The sequence below is a fragment of the Manis pentadactyla genome, chromosome 7 (assembly GCF_030020395.1).
Source record: "Manis pentadactyla isolate mManPen7 chromosome 7, mManPen7.hap1, whole genome shotgun sequence".
Lineage (NCBI taxonomy): Eukaryota > Metazoa > Chordata > Mammalia > Pholidota > Manidae > Manis > Manis pentadactyla.
The window spans coordinates 61552503-61577323 of NC_080025.1; the positions used below are offsets into that span (position 1 = coordinate 61552503).

General features: G+C 44.6%; 1 protein-coding gene and 1 long non-coding RNA gene across 6 annotated transcripts in view; one reads left to right on the forward strand and one right to left on the reverse strand.

The window, feature by feature from the left end:
* Nucleotides 1-1376: 1376 nt before the first annotated feature.
* Nucleotides 1377-24821, reverse strand: part of MAGI2 (membrane associated guanylate kinase, WW and PDZ domain containing 2) — a 1519032-nt gene continuing 1495587 nt past the window's right edge. For 4 of the 5 annotated variants that reach the window (XM_057504444.1, XM_057504445.1, XM_057504443.1 and 1 more), the window contains one exon: nucleotides 1377-5332. In XM_057504444.1, coding sequence (XP_057360427.1) covers nucleotides 4704-5332 — 629 coding nt within the window. In that variant the 3' untranslated portion in view covers nucleotides 1377-4703. The remainder of the gene's footprint in view (nucleotides 5333-24821) is intronic. The other variant, XM_057504446.1, reaches the window with a different exon arrangement.
* LOC130684273 (uncharacterized) lies at nucleotides 5659-7906 on the forward strand. Its single transcript, XR_008998474.1, has 3 exons — nucleotides 5659-5881; nucleotides 6426-6488; nucleotides 6828-7906. It is a non-coding gene; the product is annotated as an uncharacterized LOC130684273 (long non-coding RNA).

Genomic DNA, 24821 nt, shown 5'->3' on the forward strand with positions numbered 1-24821 from the left:
CTGGTCTTTCTTCTCTACTGTAAAGGGCAGGTGGGAATGGGGAAGTGGTGGTACACGAGTTTGAAACGCATAAAAACGGAAGTTGACATTTTGAAATGGAATCCAGAACTTCCGCATCATGTCTAGCTCAAATTAGGGCATTTAGTTGAGCTACCACTACCTGTGTCCCCCTAGAAATTCTCTGTGTCCCTCAGTGTGAAGGCAGCTGGCTTGGGACAAAATTACAGAATGGGTTTCATTTCCTTTCACACAGATACACTGTGTTAGGGTTTTAGAAAAATTTACCTTCCACTTAAAGTCCAGGGTCACTTTGTTGCTTCCATAAGATTCCCAGGTTTTTCCAGGTGAAATCACTCTCCAGGAGGCAGTGTCCCCAGAAGAAAAGATCCCACTGAATTCTCAGAACCCTTAAAAACAGATCCGATTCTCATTTGCAGTTGCCAGTGACCCTCCCCAAAGGGGTGGGACAGGCTTCAGCTTTTATGTGGTCTGTGATTACCCAGTTGCTTGAGTGATACGCCACCAAATGCCCAGCAAGGGGGCGGTTTAATTCTAGGATATTGCTGTATTGTTTACACCCGACCGTTTACAACTACAGCTCTTGATACCACCAATAATCATAATTATAATCTCTACACATTTCATTGGTGCCCTAAATGAACTAGACATAAAGCAGAAACTTAGCATTAGACATAGTACCCTTATTATTTTAAGCCTTGGAAAGCACGCCTGTGATTTTACAGGCATCCTGTCTGGCGCTGTGGCCTTCGGGAAAAGAAATACCTGTTAACTCCAAATTCTTCAGCAATTAGCTCATTTGATCGCGTGGTGCATTTGGCCTAAAAAACAGTAGTATCAGTAGGGCAGGGATAGATTCACCTTTGGGGAGCCCCAAGCTTACATAGTTTGGGGAAAACTCATTAAGAAAGAGAATATAAATTGTTAAATGGGCCGCAGGGCTCATGCAAGCTTTAGTTTCTTCACAACAGATCTACGTCTATCTCAGAAGCAGCAGCCACCAGGTTTCTGGCAGAGTGCCTCCTGCTTAGAATACACATTTGAAGCAATTCCAGGCACGTATGGACCTCAAGAGCCACACAATTTACGATCTCTGGGGTTTGTGTGATCCACTGCTCAGAAAGTGAATCAGACCCTGCTGAAAGTGAGGGTTCTCTGCGGAGAGCCTGGCTCTTGTTCCAGACAGAGGCTGCAAATTGGTGGGCTGTGGGCCAGCCTTGGTCTGCAGATGGCTCGCTGTGGTAGTGTCTCGTCTTCTTGTTCAGTGTTTTTTTAAAAATGTGAATTACACTTGCCAAACGTTAAAAGCCACACAACTTCAAATACAGAGCTGACTTCTTTCATTTTTCTTCTTATTCTTCTTTTTTGTGCTTCTCTTGAGAAACTGACAGAATATTCCCTAGTGGACTTGGACTTGACAAAATGAGTTTTAGAGGAGGGATGTGCTTGCCCTCGGTCCAGTCCCGCCTGGCCCTCTTCACTTTTTCATGTCTTCCTGCCTGATCGAGGGGACCTCTGACTCAGGAGAAGGCTCTTGTCCAGGCCGGGCACTTCACTAGCTTCGCCCTAGTCCTGCTCTCACTCTGTCCAAATCCCTTTGGTCTCTACTTTCTAATCTTCCCGATGTCCTAATGACTTTCTTTTTCCTTCAAAATACTAATTACTATGCATTATTAATATTTACACCCCATTTTGCTAATCACATTGTTTTATAAGTCTTTTGCTTTTTCAGTTTGCCCTGACCATTCATTCTCAAATTGGTTCATAAAGAATGACATATATTTATTGCAAATATCTTAACTTTTGTGCCTGGTGTCATGTCAGTTGCTTCCCTTTTCTAAAAGTGACACATGGTATTTTTAATTTTTAAAAAATTACATTGGAGTTAAAGTGGTCAGCCTGGGATTTGTAGGCCTCCTGTTGCCACCATCAGTGGGAAGTCTTGACAGGACTAGGGTGGAGAACTGTTTCTTTGGGTTATAAACTCCTTGATGGCAGCATTGTCCTCATCCTCTCCCTGCACAGAGCTCTCGTCCTAGGTGTGTGTGTAATACATTGCAAAAGGGGTATTTGGCCACTCCTTTTGGACCTCAACACTGCATTCACTAAATGTTGGCTTCTGCATAAACTCCTTGGAATTTTGCATGAAAAAATTTCTGAATTAAAAGGAAAAAATGTGATGGAATTTATCATTGATTGATACCTTAAATCCTTTTTGAAAAAAGGCTCAGTATCAATCAATGCAGCAAGCAACGGAAATATACTGCCAGTTCCTAAACGATGTAGTTCGCTGACAGGCAAATACCAAGCAGATTGTCTATGAGAAAATTCTCAGTTTACTTGGGCAAAAATATCAACAGTTTTTTCCCCCATGTAACTCCACTGCATTTAGATTGAAATTTTAAAGAAGTCCTGTTTGGGTTTTTAAACTTATACTTTAAAAAATTTTATAAAGAGTGCAGTTAAAAAAAAAATTAATCCCCAGTAATCATTTCCTTCAAATTAACACACAGCCTATATAGTTGGAAAAAAAAAAGATTTTTGGATATATATTTTATTTGACAGTGTTTTAGAATATCATACAGTAAACAAGATTTCTGTAAAAGTTAATTTATCCATAGTGGTGCGTTTCATAAAAATAGTTGCTCACTTACAGTCTTTCTGTGACTATTAATACATGGAAGTATATTTATAGAGATACAGCTGTACAGGGTAAATTCACAGCTAACACTACACAGAAATATTATTTGGAATGGGATTTAGACGATGTGCTGTCTTCACAGGTGATGGATTACAGCTGCATAAAGCAATTACTGCACAAGTAGTAGCCATGAACTGTGCAAATTAGAGTTTATGCAAGCGTAATCTCAATTTTTGTATCCTTTCGTAACACATGGAAAAATAAAGGTCAGAGGATACAGTACTGGGACGTGCAGTTACACTACAGAAGTATTGTCCAAAACCAGATTCAATAAATTAATGGCAAACTCTACCCGATTTCTAGTCCAGGGGGAATGACTAATTGAGATTAAACCAAAAGTACTGTAAACTGCTACATGTGTTTGTGCTTTTGTTTATGATGAATGGATTCCATTTTTGGAAACTGCTTTTACAAGCCGCAAGACTCTTCAGCTGAGGCTTTCAAACATATTCTCCTCTTGTCAAACAACTGAACTACTCCTATGGCTGATGGAAATTAAATGCTAGCGCTCAGGTTACTGCAATTTACACAGAGAAGGAAAGAGTCAACCGGGGAGGCTGTTATGTGTAACCTTGTGATGGACCTGATTTCTCCGTTTTACTTATCTGACTACAGTGTAGGGAGGTGAGCCTTATTTGCACTTGAACTTCTTTAAGGGACAGAATATAGGAAGGATGAAGTCACAGAGAAACTGCCCTCGGAAACATTTGGCCTTTTAACATGTAGCTATAAATAAGTACCAACGGATAATTAACTAAAAGGTAAAACAGGGAAGAAAGGCAAGCCTTAGAATTTTACTAGGGATGAACCATAAATGGATGAAGATAAACAGAAACACCAAGAGGTTGCTAAAGAAATAAAAAATTGGCAAACCACATGGAACTGAAAGAATGAATAAGGACAGGAAGAGAAGCAGAAAGGAATGCTAAGATCCATGTTCTTTAGTGAAAATAAATTGGTCAAAAAATGATTTTTTAATATTAGGAATTCATTATAATCTGAGAAATATAAGAGAAATTCTTTGCCTCTGCTCTATCAAAGTGAAAATGAAACAATGGAAGGAGGGTTTAAAAATAACAAAATAGGTGAAACACAACATTGCTGTCAAAGAAGCCACTATCTCTGCTAGCCTGAGACAATCGGAAAGCCTTCTCATAAAGGAACTGCAGCATTGCCAATCTCGATCGTGGTCCTTCAATTACAAAATTCGTATTTTAGTTGAAAACCAATTAAGGTCTATGAACTAAACTGCAAAATTCTGACTTACGGCAAACTTTCCTAGGATACAATTTTTAAGACCTCTTTTTCTACCACTGAAAATGTACAGAAATATGATTTGATCACAGAAATGGCAGTAAAAATCGCATCACACCAATGAATTCACTAGATTTCTAACTCTCCTGCGGTGCGCAGGGAACGTTGCTCACACCCGTGACGGATGGCGCAGGTGAGCCACGGGACTGTGTCCTGGGCGAACAGTTCTGAATGTTTCAAAGAAACCTTTTAACCCCTGTCTAGATACGTCAAGAACAATTTATTTACAGCTCTTTAGATCAATTAAAAGATATAATCTTGTCTCAGTTTCAGCTTGCTCCGTGCGGTTTGATTTTTAAGGCGATATTCCAGTTTGTGATTGCTCTTAACATGTCCAGTTTCTTGATATAAAGTTTGGATGGCATCCAAATCCTTCATGCAGTGGGGGTAAATATTTTTTTCTTTCTTTTTCTTACTAAAGCTACACTGCACTCTCTGTGATGTTCACGTTATTTTGGTTCTTCCATAGCTGCCAAGGCCCCCACAGCGGAGCCGGGGACCTCAGGGTCAGGTTAGGTCTGCGCGTGGACGCCGAACCGCCCGTGCTCGCTCGGCTCGTGGACTCACGTCGTGCTCCCAGGCCTTGGTGCCTCGTGGATCTATGCGTGTGACAGTGAAAATAAATTAAAACGCCGTGAGACGGAACCTATGAAGGGCGGCCTGCGGCGTCTCATCTGCCCGCGGCCGACGCGCCGGGTTTGAGGACGCCGGGCAGCCTGTCGGAGCCGGGCACCCTCCAGGGCCCCGGCGCCACGGCGGCCCTGCGCGCGGGGCCGCCCCCCGGGGGCCGCGCGCCCGCCCTGCCCTCGGCCTCCCGCGCGCCCGGCCGCTCCGCGCCGCCCGGGCCCGCGAACGCAGGCGCGGCCCCGGGGCCTTCGCGCCGGCCGAGCTCCGGGCCCGCCGCGGCGCGGGGCCCCTCTTTCCCGCCGGCCCGCGCCGCGTCCGACGCGGGCCCGGGTGCCCTGGCCTCCGAGGAGGGCCTGCCGGCCTCGGGCCGCGCCTGGCCGCCGGGCGCCTCCTCGAGCCTCGGCCGCGCGGCCCTGTGAGGGCTCGCTGAGCGCTCCCTCTGCTCCCCGAGGCGCTGCTTCTTCTGGCCGCCGGCCGAAAGCTCCTTTGGTTTCCTAACGTCGTGCTCCCTTTTGATATCCCAAGTTGGGTCTGGGCTTATCTGGTGGGAAGGGTCGGAGGGTGGGGCTGGATGCGATGGAGAGAATGGAGAGAGGACGTCCTCGAGGCAGGCGCCTACTTCCGGCAGAGCTGGGGCGGCGGCAGTGGGACAGCTCCAGGGGCCGGGTTCGTCTGCGGGGCGGGAAGCACAGGCGTTAGGGGCCGCGCCGCGCCGCGCCCGCCGCCCCCCGCCCGCCCCCTCGCTCCGCGGCAGGGACGGGGACAGGCCGCCGGGGCCTTTGCGCGCGGGTGCCGGGCACCGCCACGGGCCCCTACCCGCCAGCAGGGCCGCCGGCCGCAGCCCCCGGGCCCCGCGCCCCCGCAGCCTCCGTAGCCCACCCCCGTCCCTCCGGGACTGATCGGGGAGGTCATGGCGGAGCCCGGGCCTAACCCATCCCTTCGCCTTGGCCCCTTCTAACTGCCTGGGTGTCACCAGGCCTGACCTTCCTGTGTGATGTCTGACTTGGCAGCCCTTGAATCACCAAGGGAGTTCCCAAACTCATCTGAATCACCTGGAGGTGGTTGTGAAAAATACAGTTTCCCGGGTGGCTAAACCCAGACACTCAGCTAGGATAGGGCCCAGGAATTTCCCTGCATTTGTAACAGGCACCCCGATGATTCTGAAGATGGTCCGAGAACCAAACTGGGAAGCACTGGTCTGAGTCCTCTGCAAGAAGTTGGGTGAGTGACTTTCTCAACCATTAGGTGTCACTCAAAGCATAATTCTTAGCTACCTCCAGATAACGCTCGGAATTTGGGTAAATTCATGTAAAAACGTTCATTGTTGTCTTTTAGAAATCGTTGTCCTTAATTCTTTTTAGTTCTAATATTATAGAAGGCACAGGATTAAAATAAATGATCCTTTCTAAGAAGCCTAGTTTCAACATTTATTTGGGCTTTAAGGTCTTCTTCACTTTCAGAAAAGATTTGAGACAATTTACACATACAAAATAGAATGGTAACAATGAAAAATGATTTTGTTTTTTTAAAGCAACCACTGGTCAGAAGCCAAGTAGGAGGACAGATGTGTTAGGAATCTGAGATAAGTTAGTTACTATGACCACTAGTATTATCTTTGAATTTCTGGCCACTAAAGCAAAATTAAAGCAGGGAAATCCAATCGAGTGATTGATCCCTTGATATTTGCAAGGTATATGTCCCAAGACCTTTGGATATCCTTAAGTTTTGGAATATCATTTTAGAATGTAATTTTTTCACCATAGAGTTGAAGTACGGTTGTGAATGGGGAACAAGGAAGCCACAGTGCTGTCTGAAGGCTGGGTGGTGGGTGAGTCTCTCTTCCTGGGTAAGAGTTTCAGTCCCACACACCAGCCTCAGTGCATGTGATTCAAATTCCTGCCGCTGTAACATTATCTTTCAGAAACTATGGGGCCCTTATTCATAATCAATATGTACATGTCAAGTGTCTACTGTGTTTAAAATTTGAGGATTATTATCTGGTATCTTTGATGCTGATTTATAAAGAGATATGAAGAGGAAGAGGGCAGTGGGTTGATAGTTCCAATAATTCAAATTCATATAAAATCAGTTATAAAAAAGTTTATTCTAGGATGTGAAATTTGAATGGAGTATTTAGGGCACAATGTTCTCTTTCTTCTTTCCTTAGACTGATACCCATTATCATGTTCACACAGTAAAACATCCCAGAAAAAGCATCAGAAGACCTGGAATCTAATCCTGCCTCTAGCACTTACCTGCAGTGAGGTCTTGGACCAACTACTCAATCTCTCTGAGCCTCAATAACCCCCTTGCTAAGGTGGGAATAAAATGTGACCTCATACAGGTGAAACGTGTGCTTTCAAAGGGAAAAAGCACCTTGCAAGGGAGGTCTAATTTTCTCCAGTGGTCCAGTGACTGCCTAATTCTGGACTGGGCCACATTCACTATCATATTTGCCGGTGAGGTTTTGAATAAGTGCAGTAAGTCAGCCATTCCCACATGCTATGATTGCCAGGTGGGGTTTTGCTCTACCTCAGTTATCCCTGGTTGCATCAAAAAATATTTTGAATCCTCAAATGCTTTTCAGTGACAATTGAAGTATGTTCTGCTTCTGGCTGGGTTTGAGTTTTAAACTAATAAATGATAGACAGTGGCAAACTCCACTAATTTAGGAAGATAATGCCTGAAAGGGTTAAAAGGTATCTCTGCAAAAGGCCTAATTAGAGGGTAGTTGTGCAATGGTAATCTCTAACCTGGACCGTGGTCATGGTATTTCATATTTTAATAGCTCTTTCCCCACCATTACATCACATATGGTAGAGTCAGTTAGCTGGCCTCAAATTACTTCTGAGATACAGAGAGGTTGATATTATTCACACCATTTCCTAAAGGAGGAACTGAAGCAGAGAGAGGTTAAGTAATTTGACCAGGATTACAGAATGGGTGAGCTAGGAGTAAAATGTTATGTTTCTTTACTCTTTTTTTACTTACTGAGAAAATTGTCCTAAGATGTCACCTTGCAAATAGGATCACAGCATGTGAAGTGGACATGCTCGGGGCCACTGCTGACAACAGGAACTAGGTCCCATTATTGAGGAGAATACTTAGCATTTATTTCTGAACACTTAGAACAGTAAACTAGAAGGCAAAAATATGCAAAATGCAAAAATACAGAAGAATCCCTCTTATTGTAAAGAGATTTCTCAAATGTTTTTTAAAGATCTTTAAATACTTAGTGGGAGAAATGAGAAGCTAAAATGTTCCAAGTCACTGCTGATGAAGAACAGTAGTCAGAAGTTCAAAGGAACTAGATCACAAAATGAAATGATTTAAAAGGTGGACATTTTTATATATGGCTTAACACTTAAATTTTTCTGGACAAGAACTCTCCAGTTCAATACCAGACATACGGCGTCCATGCCTGGCACGCACCTGGGAAGCACTGACGGCCAGTCGCAGGTGGCCCCTTGCCCACCTCGCCCTCTCACCTGCCTCATCAAGGTGACATGAACGGTCAGGAAGAGCCCTTCTCTAACACTTCAAACTCTGGTTTTCATGAGATACTAGCACTCAATAACCAGAAGGATGAACCACATTCAGTTCTCTTCCTTCAAACTTCATTCCCTTTCCTTCTCTCTCTCTTTTTTCTTGAACCTGGTTACTGCCTAAAGCATGTGATCATGTTCATTTACAGAGTTGTTGCCCAGGAAGATGAGCCTCACACATCCTTCCTGTCTGAGATGTTCTAACTAGAATTAGAAATAATAGAGATGCATCCTAGAAAGACAAACTCAGCCACGTGGGCCTGCTGGGATTCCCAGGGCCCCTTTGTCCCAACAATGCTCCCAGGTCCTACGGCTGAAATCAGAAGGGAAAAAACTATTTATTCCTCTCTCACCTCACAAGTGCCATCCACCAGCAGACTGGCGCCCTCAGCCTGCCCCCTCCCTCCTGCACCTGAGTGAAAGTGCTCTCATCAATGTCACCAGTGACCTTCCTGTGGTCAGATCCAGAGGACACCTCTCTGTGTTCGCCCTAACACTCAGTCTCACTACATTCCCCACGGACCGCCACTCCCAGAAACAAACTGAACTCTTGGCTTCCACAACCCGCCATCCTCCTGCTCTTTCTCCTCCCTGTCTGCTCCATCTCAGTTTACCTTGTCGGTTCCTCTTCTGGTACCTGGCCTCTAAATGTTGGCATTCCTCAGGCCTTAGGTCATTTTCTTCCTTCATAGTCTCTCTTAGGTGTTCTGTTCTGTTCATGTAGCTCTTACACAACAGCACTATTTCAAGTGGCTCTGCTGTAGGCTGCCAGCTCTGTGCTGGTGTACCCACCTGCCTCCTTGTACCTTCACTCAGCTTGTTGGCATCTTCTCTTAACAAGTCCAAAATGGAAATCTTTTCTTCCCAAGCCTTATTCTGCCCTTGTCCTTTATTTCCCCGTCTTGGTGAATGGTACAACCATCATTTGGCATCATCCTTGATTCCTCTCTCACCTCTCAAATACCATCCACCTGCAAGTCTTACTAGTCTTCTCTTTAAATATACGTGGACCCTGTCAGCTTATGCTCACTTTCACTTTCACTGCCTGAGTTCAAGACACAGGACAGGGAGATGCAACCAGTGTGGGCTGCCCACGATAATCACACTTAAAAGAAGGGCACAGTGTGGATGTCTTTCACAGGCATGCCTTGGGGATACTATTAAAGACAGAAAATTCAAAGCTAAATTTTGTTGCTCAGACAAGAAGTTAAGTGTAGTATACTGTTAACCATACATCCTGCACTGAGCTCACCCCCAGGACAACTAACCTAGTTACCATATCCAGGGACGGTCCAGTCACACTATTGTTACGTGGGCTACTGCAATAACCCACTCTTCTCTAGACTTGTACTCTTGTCTACCTCTAACGATTCTCCATACAGCATCCACAACAGTGTCTTTGAGACATGAATTAGATCATGCCATTCCCTTGCTTAAAACTTTTGGTGCATTCTCACTGCTCTTAGATTAAAATCCAAAATTGTTAACATGACCCACGAAAGCCTGCATGATCTGGCCCCTGCCAGCCTCCCAGCTTCATCTTTCATCCCTTATTCTCCACCCATGCTAGTCTTCGTTCAGTTCCTCAAATGCACCAAGCTCATTCTCTGTTCTGGCATGTCATTGCTGACCCTCCTTTACAGAAGGTTATCCCCCCAGCTAGTCACAGGACAGGTCCTTCTCCATTCTTTAGGGCTTAAATATCACCCCAGGGAGAGCCCCAGTCAACAGGAGATATTCTGCTCTCCCCAAGAATATCTTGCTTTTATCTCTTCATAGGACTTGTAATTGATATCTCTCCCTGCTTATTTGATTAACATCAGTCTCAATTACTAAATTATAATAGACATGAAGGCAGTGACCACATTGGTCTTACCTCAGCGGATTTTGTATCTAACATAGTGTTTGACACACCAGTAAGGCTCAGTGTACATTTGGTGAACAAATACATCTATTCCACAAATAAAAATGGAAGACTTGAAACCAAATGCCTACTTGAGGAAATATGTCACAGCAAAAGATCTTCATTTAAAGAATAATCTGCCAAAAATGGGTTTGTGTCTGTGACTTTTATCAGCTTGCAGAGGGAGGATGGTGGTGAAATGCTAATGTGTGTTTGAAGCCGGTCAGGAATAAATAAGTTTTGAGGAAAGGGTGCAGAAGAGGATGCCAGCAATAGAGAGTACCCTGGGGAGAGTTCTCCACCTCATCGGTGGCCCCTGAGACAGGGAGGGACAAGGAGAAGCTCTGCATCTGAGGCCTTGCCAGTCAAGTTGCCCCAGCTTTTCACAGATGTCCCTTGTTAATCGTACGAGCTGCAATGCTGTAATGACTTAGCTTAAAGGATTTTCTTCCCTGGGGAATCACCGCTTGATCAATGTGCCTGTGGAGCTTCACATGCTCCCACAGGTAAGAAAGCCCCAAATATCTTATACTCCCTTGGTGAAGAAGCAAGTCCCTCTCCTATGTTAGGATCAAGTTTTTTCCCTTTCCTGTTGTCGGTTCTAGCCATTATGGATCTCTCCTAGAAAACAGACTGATTAATTACACACTATTAGTATATAGGTGCACAAATTACACCCCCATTATCTTTGAGTTAAAAGATGTACAATCTCTTAAATTATCTGGTGGGTACCCAGCAATATTGAAAAATAAAATGCACTCCTTCACTTCCTATGCCAGAGATAAACAAAACAAAACACCCCTTTTACTGTGTTTTAACAACTTGTTTATTTTATGGAATATAACTCAAGTGATAGTAACCAGAGGGGTGACCCACTGGTAGGAATAAAGTACTTATTACAAGAAATAACTATGTTATTGGTTTTCCAGTGTGGTTCTACCTTGAGCAAATAATTTGTACAGAAGAGGAAAGTGTAACTCATACTGAAGAAGAGTTAATTTTATCCTGTGCTGAAAGGTAGGAGAGACCCCTTAGAAGGGAGTCAGGGGTTGTTGCAGGGATAGGAGGGTCTGCCCCACATCTTACCTGATAGCCTGAGGGCTTCCAGCTTTGGGCTGATTGGTCCCCCAAGCCTGAATGAGGGTTCCTTTACCGCTCTCCGCTCCCAGTACAGGGCTGAGATACAGAACTTCATGGCTGCCTTTTGGATTAGGGTGTCCAGGAAGGTAATAATAGTATTACCACTACTGGCATGACTAATAATGGCAACACCTAACATTGAGGTGCCTGCTAGGTACCAGGCACTCTTCTAAGCCCTTAAATGTATTTAAACACAAGTAAACCTGCACATTTTACAGATAGGCCTTTTACTGAGGCACAAAGAAGCAAAGTAACTTGTTCAAGCCTACAAAGCTGGTAGGTAATGGAGCAGGGTTGTTAAATGACTTTCTGAATTGGGTGATGTTCTACAAGCTCAGCTGGAACACTGTCACTGGAGTCATTTGCTATCCACTATTTTGACTGAGAAATGGGACTCATCTCCTCTTCTGGGGCAGTGGGACAGAAACTTCCGTCTAAAGTGACAGTCAGAAGCAGGTCCATTGTTATTCCAAATGGAGGCTCTGAAATGCCATTTGTGTTTGAACCTTCAATGGTCACCATAGCTAGGGTGCCAATTTGTGAAAATGCTGGAAATAAGAGCAGGAATCAGAGCATAAGATACTAGATTCCTTAAAGGCAGGGATAATACGATGTACTTCAACATACCCTTCATAGTGCCACACTCCGAACCTGGGCTGAATTGGAAATACTCACTCTGAATACTGGAAACACTGAGCCAGTTTGAGATGTAAAGAGTTTTACTGCTCATATGAATAAAATTATTCTGCAAAGAGATCCATGGATTTGGTAAGTGTTACTTCTTGTGAAAACCTTTTCTGTTGTAACCCACAGTAGCTGGGTTAGAGATTATGGATGAGGTTGTATTGAAATATATTTTCTTCTAATTTAGAATATTGTAGGAAAACATAAAAATGATTAGAGTAGATCAAAGGGCAGTAATGGGAAGTCATTTAGTGTTCAAAAGAAAAATCTTTTAAAGTTGTGTTCAAACCATTATGGCTCATTAGGATCTGTTCAACCATCACTAAGGTGATTGCTTTTTGTAACAATACAAATAAGAAAAATGTGCATTTATAAAATTTCGGAACAAATTAATTATATCACTTTGTTTCTGCTCTTTCTGAAGCATTGTTTCCAGTCTGAGGCATCTTAATGGCCTTCACACCTGTATTGGTTTCACCTTTATTACTACAGAGATGAAAACTGGATATTATAAACATTAATAACTAACAATATGTCTGTATTTGCTTACTGATGCTTCACATTTACACCCACTGTGAAAGCTTAATCAAAGGTGTAGCAGTGAACCTGTGGCAAACTTTTCCTCTGGGACTGGAAGGGCAAACCTCAGGGCCAGAAGGGGCCACTGACAATGCAGCTGCCATCCTGAGCTGCTTCATACGTACCAGGAGCTGTGCCATGTATATTGTATCATTAGCTTTTAATTCTTACAATGCTTCTAGGAAATAAGGCGCTATTATCTCCCATTTCACAGATGAGGAAACTGAGTCTTGGATAAATTAAGCAATTTTCCAGGACCACTCAGTTAATGAGTGAGAATCAGTATCACTCTCCACATAACTCCAGAGCCTAAGCCCAAGCCCAAGCCACTACTCTGTTCTATGTTTTCTAACCTTTTTCAAATCAGGACACACATGGAAAAAGATACTATTTGGCCAGTGCCCTCGAGTAAGTGGATGGAAATGATTAAGGTCCGAAGACACCGGCCAAGCCCTTCCTGTATGTCCCAACACTAAAGGGAGTCAATATCGTGATATCGTGGGGTGACCTATCAGAGATAGTCACTGAGGACAGATTAGGAAGCTCAGCTTCAGTTTCCAAGGATGTGAAATCTTGATGATCCAAATTGAGGGTCTGGGCATGTGGGATGCCAAGGGGTCAGCCTCAATGAATCAAATACCTGCCTTACAGGTTATATGACCGATTTGCCAAGTCACTTATTTCAAGCAAGTTTTAGGAAGCAACATTCTTCTTTCCAATAAAATCTTAAATGAAAGCCAATATGTAAACAGTAAGAAGGGAACTGCTTTGGTCAGGGGGTGGATCCAAACCTCCCCCACGCACCCCTCTCCGGCTTGCCGTGCCAATTGTCAGGAACCCGGAAGCTCTGAATGAGCAGTGTGCAAACCACCAGCAGATAAGTGAGGTATCTAAAAGCCCCCACAAAAATGCAAAAATTCCCACCAGGGGGTGGGAAGAGGAGAAAGTCAGGGAAGATTTGTTTAATAGATATTTTTCTAAATATTACTAGGTGGGAGCTGGACTGCAGAGAAGGGAGACAAAGCCCAGGGAAATGCTGGGCTCAGGGGTTGGAACTGAGTGGGGCGCAGCGGGCAGGACAGACTGGGCTTTCCTGACTTCTGCCTGGGCCTCTGCGGGGAGGTCACAGTCCTGCTGAGCAGAAGGCCTCCCTGTTTCTCCCCAGGTGGGGCGGGTCAGCAACTAGTGAGGGAGAGAGTGGCAGTGGCAGGCCTGGCTTCAAGCTCTGGTACTCCAGTATCCAGTGCCCAGCACTCTGGTGCTCCAGTACTTCAGTGCTTCAGTACTTCAGTACTTCAGGTTCACCTGGGGTGAAGTTGGGCAAGTCATTTAACCTTTCCCGCCTCAATTCCTCAGCGAAATGGAGAATTGAGAATTACGAACTAGCATCTGCCCTGCTTCCCTCTCAGAGTTGTAATGACCAAATGAAACAATATATATGAATATTTATATACATACCAGCCATCAACTTAATAGTTTGAACCCAATTGTTTAAATGGGCAAAAGATTTAGATTGTCACTTCACCAAAGGCAAAATATGGTTGGCAAATGAGCACATAAAAAAATGCTTAACATTGTTAACAGCAAAATGCAAATTAAATTTACAATGAGATACCAGTACACATCTACTATGGCGAAAATAAAAAAACAACCTACTACTAAAAATAACTGGCAAGGATGTGGGGCAACTGGAACCCTCATATGTTTTTGTTGGGCATGCAAAGTGGAACAGCCGCTTTAGAAACAGTTTGGTAGTTTCTTAAAAAGTTAAACCCTTAGTTATCATATAAGTCATCAGTCTTACTCTGAGGGAGTTACAAGAGTGAAATAAAAACTTATGTTCACATAGAAACCTGTACATTAATTTCTATAGTGGCTCTATTTTTACTCACCCCAAACTAAAAAGGACAACGTGAATGTCCATCCCCTGGGGATGGGTAAACACTGGTGTGCAATGGCCGAGGTCTTGGCTCCGCAATGGGTTTGCAATAGACACCACTATGCTGGCAGAAAACCAGTTCGTGGTTTCCCAGGGTGGGGGTAGGGCCGAGCCTTAAGCACGGTGGAGAATGAGAATTTGGCGGCTTATGGAGCTGCTCTGTATCTTGATTACAGTAGCGATTATATAACCAAGTATTTTTCAAACTGGCAGAATTGTACACTAAAAAGGATTAACTTTACTACATGTGAATTATACTTCAATTTTTTAAATGTGAAAAAGTTAATAGCTCTGATAGACTATTTTGAAGCCTGGCACGGAGAAGTCTTTAAGTTGGTTACTCCTTTTGCAAACAATATTTCCTCCACTAATTTACTTAGTAACACCCTTTCTTCCTCACCACTGGACTAACGTACGTGTGAGCCCAGTGATACTGGTAATCTAAAAGCTTGTCTAGAGTTGTGCTCATCACAGAAATACAGCCCTGTCTGAGACGGCAGAAAGCAGAAATAAGGAATGAGAATAATCAATCAGAAGGAACCTATTTCATGGGACAAATGATGGAAATTGACAGTAGCCACCTCCTGTCAAAGATGGCAGAAATGGAAATGCATTACTTGGGGGATACTCTGGACTTCAGCCACATCCATATCTCTGCGGAACCCACACAAAGTCTTCATGATCCCTCCCTCCGCCTCTTCGGCCATCCCTGGGCATGACTCAGGCGTCAGATTCATTCACTTCTGGACCAAAGCCCCACAAGTAATGTGCAACTCTATCCCCATCAGTGTGCCCCCAGGGAACAAAGTCCCCCTTTTAACAATTTTGGCTGTTTAAGAAGAAAATGAATTAGTGAAAGCAAAGCTCTTGTGTCTGGAGTTATCCAATTTTGTTATATTTCGTCAAGCTAGCCTTAGATGGTTATTTTTCTGTATCCAGCTTTATATTTCAAAACACTGTCCTCTGTTGCATGTTTCTATGTTGGAACCCAGTAGTCATCCTTTTTCTCCCCCTTTAAAAATAATTATGCATTTCTGATCACAAAATACAGGAAAGCAGCGAGGATAATGCCTGTTGCCTCTGGGTCACATGTCTCCCTGGCCTGTGCACATCTATAAACACCACTGCGCCACCCCCACCCAGGCTGCCCCACAGGCATTTCCACCCGTTCTCACAGTGGCAGAGTATGGTATGTGACCACGAGGCAAGTTTCAAGCAGATGCCCATTCGCAGCACAGGGTTCCAGGAAAAAGTTTTCAGTTCCCTTTTGCAAATACTGAAACCTAAGTAACTGGTTGCTCCTACGACTGAGTTCCTAAAACTCTCTCATGAACAAGTAGGGCATAGATAGACAAATTATGGCTGCACCGTTCTCAGGGATGTTTAAGGTCACTTTTTAAAGAAAGGACTTTCTTAAACTGGAACAGTGATGAAGGCCCTTTTGGTGTCCCCAGCCTTCTGAGCCCCAGGCTGCCTGTGGCACCTGGCTGGCTGGCTTTGGGGTCCCCACACCCCAAGGGGGTGATGGAGAAAGGCCAGGTTGGGCCAAGCATGAAGAATAACATCTTTGTTGTACTCAGACCAGGAGTCTCTGGGTTTTGAGGATCTCTGTGTATTGGTCAGTTTTCTTCTCCACGTTCTTTTCAGCCTGTTTCCGTAGGCTCGTGAGCTGACCTTACTTCCAGTAATGAATCTCAGCCTTCTCCTTCTCCTCCTCCTCCTCCTCCCTGGCTGTCACCTCTCAGTACTTCCAGCCAACCTCGCGGGCCACATGCCCCAGGTGGACAATCTTTCCTGGAGGCTTCAGAGACACAACCTTGAGGGCAGCAGAAACCACCACCTGCTTTTTTTGCCAAGGTTGGCAGGGTCCCCTCAAACCCTGAGGTGGTTGAGGCAGCCTGGCCTCTGCTGGTCTAACGGGCATCATGCCTCCACTGTCTTCCACAATATACACCTGGAGCCTGATGCGGTAGGCACCATGCAACTCATTGGTGTTCATACACTTGCTGAGGAAGGCCAGGTACTTGTTTCTGTGGAAATTGCCAGAAACGTTCACACCCTAACTGCGTAAAACCATTGCCTTCCAGCCTGGTTGTGATGAGTACTGCCTGGTAGCCCAGAAGTGGCTTTGGCCATCAAGCACCAGACCTGCCCTTCTGCCATCTTTGGCAGATACCTGGCAGAAACCTTTTATTTTCATTCAGCAAATATTTACTGAGCACCTGCAGTTTGTGTTATACAGGTCTACACACTGAAAATACACCTGTGAGGAAAGCAGTATTCCTGTCTTCAAGGACCTTACTGTCTCAGTGGAAGAGTGAGAAAATTGATATACAAATAGGTAATCATAACAAATCCCATATGGATCAGTACAATGGAGAAAATAAGGTGAGATGGAGGGAAATGTGGGGGCTGTTGTAGATAAGGTGGTCCGGGAAGGCCTCTCTGATGGGGTGACACTGAGCAGGGACATGAATGCCGAGGGGCCAGTCACACGGGCCAAAGTGCAGAGAGAGGCCTCGCTGTGTGGGAGGGATGGTGAGTGGGCAGTGTGAGGCCCACAGGGCTTCAGGAAGGAGTTTGAACTTCATTCTAAGTGCACTGGAGGCCACTGGATGGCCTCGAGCAGAGGAAGGACACGGCCACATGGCTGCCATGTGCAGAGTGGATTACAGGTTGAATCAAGGAGCCAGTCAGGAGGCCAGTGCAGTAGCCCAGGCAAGAAGGGATGGTGGCTTAGATGGGGAGGCAGGGAGGGAAGTGGGGGGAAGGGGCTGGATTCAGATGTATTTTGAAGACAGACTATACTGGCCCTGCTGACGGACCGGCTGTGGTGTTTGAGAGGAAGAGACTAGGCAAGGAGGACCCAAGGGTTTCTTGTATTTCTTTTCACTAGAAAACATGCGGCACTGTGGAGGTAAAGAGGAACGAGACACAGTTATGCCCCAAGGAATCACAGACCATCTCAGATTTCTGGACTGCTGCAGGGTGGTCAGGGAGAGAAAAGATGGTTCTGTATTTGGGACTTGGGAAGGTTTTAGTTTGAGTTTGAAGGGAGAATAAGAGCTCATTAGATGCAGAAAGTACAGAAGAGTACTCCAGAAAGTGGGGTCAGCAAGTGCTCAGTGGGTTGCTGTGAGAACGGTGAGGCCTGCATGAGGTGAAGGGAGGGGAGGCTGGGAAAGCAGGCTGTGGGGGGATCTGAGTGCTGGCTGGACAGTGAGAACTCCCCCTAAAGACAAAGGGGAGGATGTGAAGCAGGAGAGCGACAAGCAGGCTCCCGCCTCCTCATCTAACAGGTGAGTCTATTCATGACACAAAGAAATTACACTTAAACTAAAACTTTTTAAATGTATGTTGCTTCAGGCAGAGTGTCTTTTGTTTTAGATTGTTTTATCAGGAGGTGAAAATTTTCTCTTCTTGGTATTGGCAAGCAGAAGGGCCATCACTCTCAGGGCAGAGATACGATTAGTCTCTCATTTAATTAACATCTATGGAACATCTTCTGTGTACCAGGCACTGTGTTAGCTGCTGAGAACGGAGCATGAACAAGATGACATCCTTGCTCCTGCAGAGCCTGTTACATGAGGTAGTTGGAGAATAAGTGATTCCATGTGTGATGCTTCATCCAAAGGAAAGTTAAGAAAGAAAAGTAAAGGCTCCTGCAGAAGTATTTAATGGGGTGCTAACCTCACTGAGGGGTGAAGGGAAGCCTCCCTGAGGAAATGGTCTTTATCTAAAAACTAGACTATCAGTTTGCTGTTAACAGCAATATTGCTCTGTTTCCTCAGTAATTAGTCTTTCTTTCAAGTTGTTGCTTCTTTTCTGCTTTGAATCATGTCCAGCTCTTGTCTACCTTGAAAAGAGAAAAAACTCAAAATCTGTCACTTTCATACATCTCAAATTTTTTCATTACTTTCCAGAATCCGTCACATGATTCTGCCTTCCCTGCATTCATACATTCACACACTCATTCATTTGTTCAAGTTCTATGCTCTGTGCTTGAGTCTGCGGGGACTCATATAGGCAGCCCCGGCTGAGACCCAGGATGTGAGGCGACGAGAGAGGAGGTGACCATGAGCTCGTTTGCTTGCGGGACAAGGACAGTGAGCCCGTCCTGCAGGTGTTGGCGGGCTCGAGCCTGACTTACTATGTCAGCATTCATGAAGAGCAGACATGAGACAGAGAACTGAAATCTAGAGTTTCAATTTTAATATACATTTAAATCCCAGCTTTTCTACTGACCAGCTGTGGGCTTTGGACAAATTGCTCACCTTCTCTGAGCCTCGGTCATATAATCTCTACCTCAGAAATCTGTTACGTAAATTTAAATTACCCAGACTTTTGTAAAAGTTAAATGAGCATCTTCTACAGTTTTTGGCCCATAAGAAGCACTTGTAAATGATAAGGATAATGATAGAAAAACCATTTGCTGGGCACTTACTATTATGCTGAATGTTGTGTCTGCATTCTGGCATTTTAATTTCATAAGAAATCAGTGATACCGTTGCTGTCATTATCTTCATTACCCAAATGAGAGAACTGAGGCTCATAGAGATTATCAGGCTTGTCCAGGGCTTGTCCCCTTCCATCCTTTCAGCTTGTATGTGACTCTTATTTGAAGTTCCCATGAGAAGCAAAAGGAGAATGTGGGTTCCCTGTGCCTTTCCCATCCATCCTGCAGCAGGTGCCTTGAGCACAGTCACTGCCCTGGAGCAGGAGGAACAGTTACAGATCCTGGGGATCCTCTGCCTGGAGGATCCACCTGAGAAGGGCCCAGGGCCCCGGGGGCATCCAGATGAAAAGAGCTGTCATAAGGGCAAGCAGGGGCCCCAGAGCTCGCCCCAGCTGGCATCTCAGGCCTCTCTCTGAACTTAGGCCCCGGAGGGCTGCTGGGTCCTTCTCTCCAGTCACATGTCCCTGGTTACTGGATCCCTTTTTTCCATGTCAGGAGGCTGATAATGCTGACAAACATTACTTCCTACCACAGGGATGTGCAAGCCTCCTGCATCTCCCCTGTTTTGGTAATAAAGAGCAAATGAGGGTGCTACTTGGAACCAGCCGAGGCCTCATCCACATTCAGGCTACAGGTCTGAGGGTGTGTGAGGGAAGGTGTGGGGCAGATGCATACAGGCAGGAAGGGAGGGAATGCCAGGAGTCAGAACTTGACAACATTTGGGAGACCCACTAAAGACAGAAGGTGGGCTGGGCGGGGCTGGGGTGGGGCAGGTAGTGAGTTTGCCTTACCTTGAAAGGAGAGGTAAGGGTTCTGGGTTCTGATAAAGGCTGCCTATGAATTTTTATTTCTGAAAACAAAACCTCAGAACTTTCCTTTATTTCTTGCAAAAAACCAATAGGTATCAATTTCTGTTGCATTTAGGTCTCATACGTAATGACTGATTGCAAGCAGGTTTAATTTCATTTTAGCAAAAGGTATGGCTTTTCATGGGAATCATTTCTTCAGAAATAAGATAACTGAGAAGAAATACTAGGAACTCTATTTGGCTCTCCCTGTGGATTCTGCTTTATCAGGGCCTCAGGTTTTACAGGCTTGTGCACCTGTAGAAAAGCGGTCGTGTGCCAGCAGCCCCCCGGGAGTGAGGCTGCCTGGGAGGAGGTACTGGCAGGTGGGGCAGAGGGGACATTGGTGGATTGTCAGCAGTGATGCAGACTCAGATATGAAGCCAAACTTGTGCAGCAGCCACCTCTGTTCAGTAGACATTTGCTGAAAGTAGGAACTGATTCCAGGGCTGTTTACATGTTTACAGCCTCAACACTTGGCCCCCCATCACCTCCCAGGAGCAGATCCTTCAGCTTCGATGTCACCTCGTCAGAGGCCTTTCCACCCACCGTCCAAAGTGGTGATTTTCTACTTTAGCAATGTGGCTTCTTTCACAGCATTTCCTACAATTTATTTGTGTGTCTCGCTCCTAGAGTGCATTTCTATTGAACAGGAATTATGATCTGTCTTGTTAGCAGCTGCAACTTTGGTTGCTAACAAAGTGCTGGGCACATACTAAGTGTTCAATAAATACCAGTGGAATGAAGAATGAATAGGTCAGTCAGAGATCATTCATTCCCCTTTCTTGAAAGTGGAACCACAGCCAACTTTAATAATTTAGAGAAATGTGGAGAGACATGGGCTATTTGAAATAGATGCATATGTATTGGACTGTAAGGGAGCAAATGTGTCTTCTTACCATGAGGATTATTTTAGGTTGACTATTTTTAAGAAACAAGACTCTGTAAGTTTTCCTTTTTATCTCCCCCTTCACTGCCCAAAAGAATTTAGATAGATAGGGAGCCTGCACTAGGAAGAGCTATCACCAAAGATAATTTTGTTTTATATAATAAAGACATCTCAAAGCATGGCAAACATTTATTTACAGACACTTGCTCTTCTCATGTCCCTGTGTGCTGGCTTCCTTCCCTTTGAAGTCTCCCACCCCTACCCCCCTCCTCAGCTCGGGGAGCATATGAGCCTCACCTGTCTGGCTGCCTGTGAGTCTCATATTCTCATGGGGCCCTGGTATGTAGTTAATTAAATTTGTTGTCCTCCTGTTAATCTGTCTCATGTCAACCTGATTGTTAGATCAACCAGAAAAACCTAGGAGGGTAGAGGTATCAGTACATGTATCTATGTCTACATATGTGACTATATGTCTATATCTACATGTAACATCTTTGATGTTATGCACTCTTGTCTGGTTAAATTGTATTATTGCACTGGTAAGTGAAAAAACTTAATATTAAACAGTATGTAAAATCGGTAAGGAAATTTTTTTTTGAATTGCTACTAAAACTCTGCTACTCAAAGTGTCATTGATGGGCCCCAGCACTGGTATCACCTCAAAGCTTGTTAACATTCTAACCTCCCCACTTTGAGGATCACAGATCACAGTTCCTCCAAAAGATTCAGTTTAAGCTTGTGAGATCATTTTGTCAACTGTAGGGGGCAGTTTACTGAAGTTGAGGAAAAGAAGTAATAATTTTGTTCAGGTCGCTGAAGTGAATGATAGTTCCAGGAAGATTAAGAAATTCTGTGCTTTACAGGCTGACTTTTGTTTTTAAATCCTGAAGGAAGATCCTTGGTTAATTTAGTGGGTGTTATAACTAAGCATAACTCATGCCTGTTACTGGCACAGTTAACACTGTGGGACCATTCAGACAGGACAGAATCTCTTGTCTGTCTCTGGTTTGACTGGAGAGAAGGTATCTGAATGATGTGTTAACAGTGCTTTTGAAATTTTACAAATGATTTTAACTGATGTGTAATTTTCACTTATTATTGGAATTTTTACCAAGTTAGTATAGAGGCCAAGGGCAGAGGGCCTCAAGACGTGCCACTTTGACATGCAGATTATGTCGAGCTGAGAACAATGAAGGCCCAAAAAACTCAAAAGAAACTCTGATTTCCTCCCACCAGCCTGAAAGAATTTAGATAGAGGACCTGCTCCCTGAAAAGAGCTATCACTGTAGAGAACTACAACAGTATAATATGACCTAAGTGTGGTAGACAGGGAGGAATTTAGCAAAGTCTGCTAAAATTCCTCTCTACGTCCCATTGTTTCCATGTGGCCCAGCAAACATTTGTTTACCAAACACTTACTCTTTTATATTCCTGTGAATTGACTTTCTTTCCTTTGAAGTCCCAGACCTCTACCCTCTTCTCCTTAGTCCAGGATGATATATATATATATATATATATATATATATATATATATACCTCATTTTGCCTACTTTGGAGTCCCATGTCTGTGTGGATCCCCATTAGGTATGTAAATTTGATTTTCTTCTGTTAATCTGCCAGTTCTTAGACCATCTAGAAGAACCTTGAAGGGTGAAGGAAAATTCTTCCTCCCCAACAAGTTGTTTTTATAAAGAACAACTTGGAGCCTGTTTATGCAGTTGACACATTCCTGAGACTGTATGAGGTTCAGGAACTGCAGCTCAGCACCTGGTTCCCCCTCTTTTCCTGGCAACAACTTGAAGGAGAAACTATAACGATGACAGGCTCATCCCTGGAAAGCTGAGTTACAAAAAACTTCTATTCCCTAAATTCTACATGTACTTAGTTAGGGGGAAAATGAGCAGTCTGATTGCTCACACTTGAATTACTCAATTAAATAAGTATTTATTCAGAGCCTAAAGGCCAGCATGTGGCCGGTGCTTGGGATCAAAGACTAATAATACCAGATTCCTGCCTTCAATAGGATTTTGTGACTTTGGTTTATTCATGACAGATCTCTTCCAGGCCTGCTGAAAAACTGGGAGTTCTTTCTCTCTTTAATCAATTTACGCTGTGCTTGAGGTCAATAGGAGGATCAACGGCAATGAGAAAGTCTTGTTCTTTTTCATCTGGAAAATTAAACCTCTTTCCAAAATGTCCTTAGTCACTGATCCTCATCAGTGAGGATAATCTTTCCTTCAGTCTGAGCAGGTTGTTTTTATTCTGTAGGCCTCCAGAGCAGAAAGAAAAATCATTTTGAAGCTTCCTTTTCTGTTCAATGTGTCTTGCACATTGGTGTTAAACAGGCAATAAATCATAATAAATGGAAATAGTCGCCTATGGCATGATCTGATTGAGTCGTTTAAACAATCACTTTGTGTTGACAAAAGGTAGGATGATTATGCCAGAGGAATTCAAAGGTGCTTGAAACAAATGAACTGGAGAAATTGCTGGAAAAATGTGGGGGGCTCTTCCAGGGCAGTGGACTATCTTCATTCTGACAGAGCCTTGAAGTCTGCAGACCACAGCTGATTAGTAATTAAGCCATTGCTAATTCTTCGGCCTTACCTGCTGTGGAAGGGCCCGACCACAGAGCTATCGCCGGAGACTTGTTCTCAGTCTGCAGTTTTTATTTAATTAAATTAAATTAATTAATTAATTAATTTATTATTTATTATTTTTATTTTTTTGAGAGGGCATCTCTCATATTTATTGATCATATGGTTGTTAACAACAATAAAATTTTGTATAGGGGACTCAATGCACAATCATTAATCAACCCAAAGCCTAATTCTCAACAGTCTCCAATCTTCTGAAGCATAACGAACAAGTTTTTACATGGTGAACAAGTTCTTACATAGTGAATAAGTTCTTACATGGTGAACAGTGCAAGGGCAGTCATCACAGAAACTTTCGGTTTTGATCACGCATCATGAACTATAAACAATCAGGTCAAATATGATTATTCGTTTGATTTTTATACTTGGTTTATATGTGAATCCCACATTTCTCCCTTATTATTATTATTTTTTTAAATAAAATGCTGAAGTGGTAGGTAGATGCAAGATAAAGGTAGAAAACATAGTTTAGTGTTGTAAGAGAGCAAATGTAGATGATCAGGTGTGTGCCTGTAGACTATGTGTTAATCCAAGCTAGACAGGGGCAATAAAACATCCACGGATGCAGAAGATTTCTCTCAAAACAGGGGGGGAGAGGTTCTAAGCCTCACCTCTGTTGATCCCCAATTTCTCACCTGATGGCCCCCCTGCGTCAGTCTGCAGTTTTGAGATGACCCTCTTAGCGACCTATACCATTCTGCAGGTGGGGAGATTAATCCTGCATTAGTGTGCGGGCAGTCATTTAGGGCGCAGCTCCCAGCACACGTGCCCCCGTGGTAACACAGATACTAGACTTCAGCCGGGAGGTCATATTCATTAGTAATAATCCGTGCAAATGGGCTGCTTTAGCCGGCGCATTGTCCCGTTGGTATTCGGGGGCCATCTTTCAGGGCTTGCGGCTGGGAGCTGTTTTTGTACATATTTTCCAAAGGAAAGTACCGCATGTAAGCCATTTCCTTTGGGTCACCTCGCAAGAAAGGAAGGGTAAAGGTGCAATTCTAGGTCTCTCCCACCCTCCGCCCAGACCACAGCGCAGGACGAGCCGCAACGCCAGCTCAGCGACCCTGCGCGGACCGGGGGGCAGGACGAGCGCCCTCAGGCGGCCTCTTGGCCGCACCGCAGGTTCCTAGACCAGACCGGACCCCGCTCCGCTCAGCCCTGGGGCGGGAAGGGGGCTCCCCATTCCACCCTTCTCTCATGTGGGCGCGATTGCCGCACACGCCTTCGGATCTGGGCCTCGGCGGGCAATGAGGGGCTCCTCAGCCTGCGCTCCAAGCAGAGGTAGAGCAGTGGGTCTCAGCCCCGGGCGCGAGGCAGGACACCCTGGGGGACGCACCTGGGCCGACCACCGTGGACCGCGTCGATAGGCCCCGCAGTTGGGCTCTTTATGAAGCCTGGCAGGCGATTCCCACGTTCGGGCAGGGAAGACTCAGCCTCCCCAGCGGCTGTGATTAGAACAGTTAGTTGGATATGGGAATCACATTATACCTTTAATCCGAGCAGTCTGCGCTCTTTAGGTTTGCC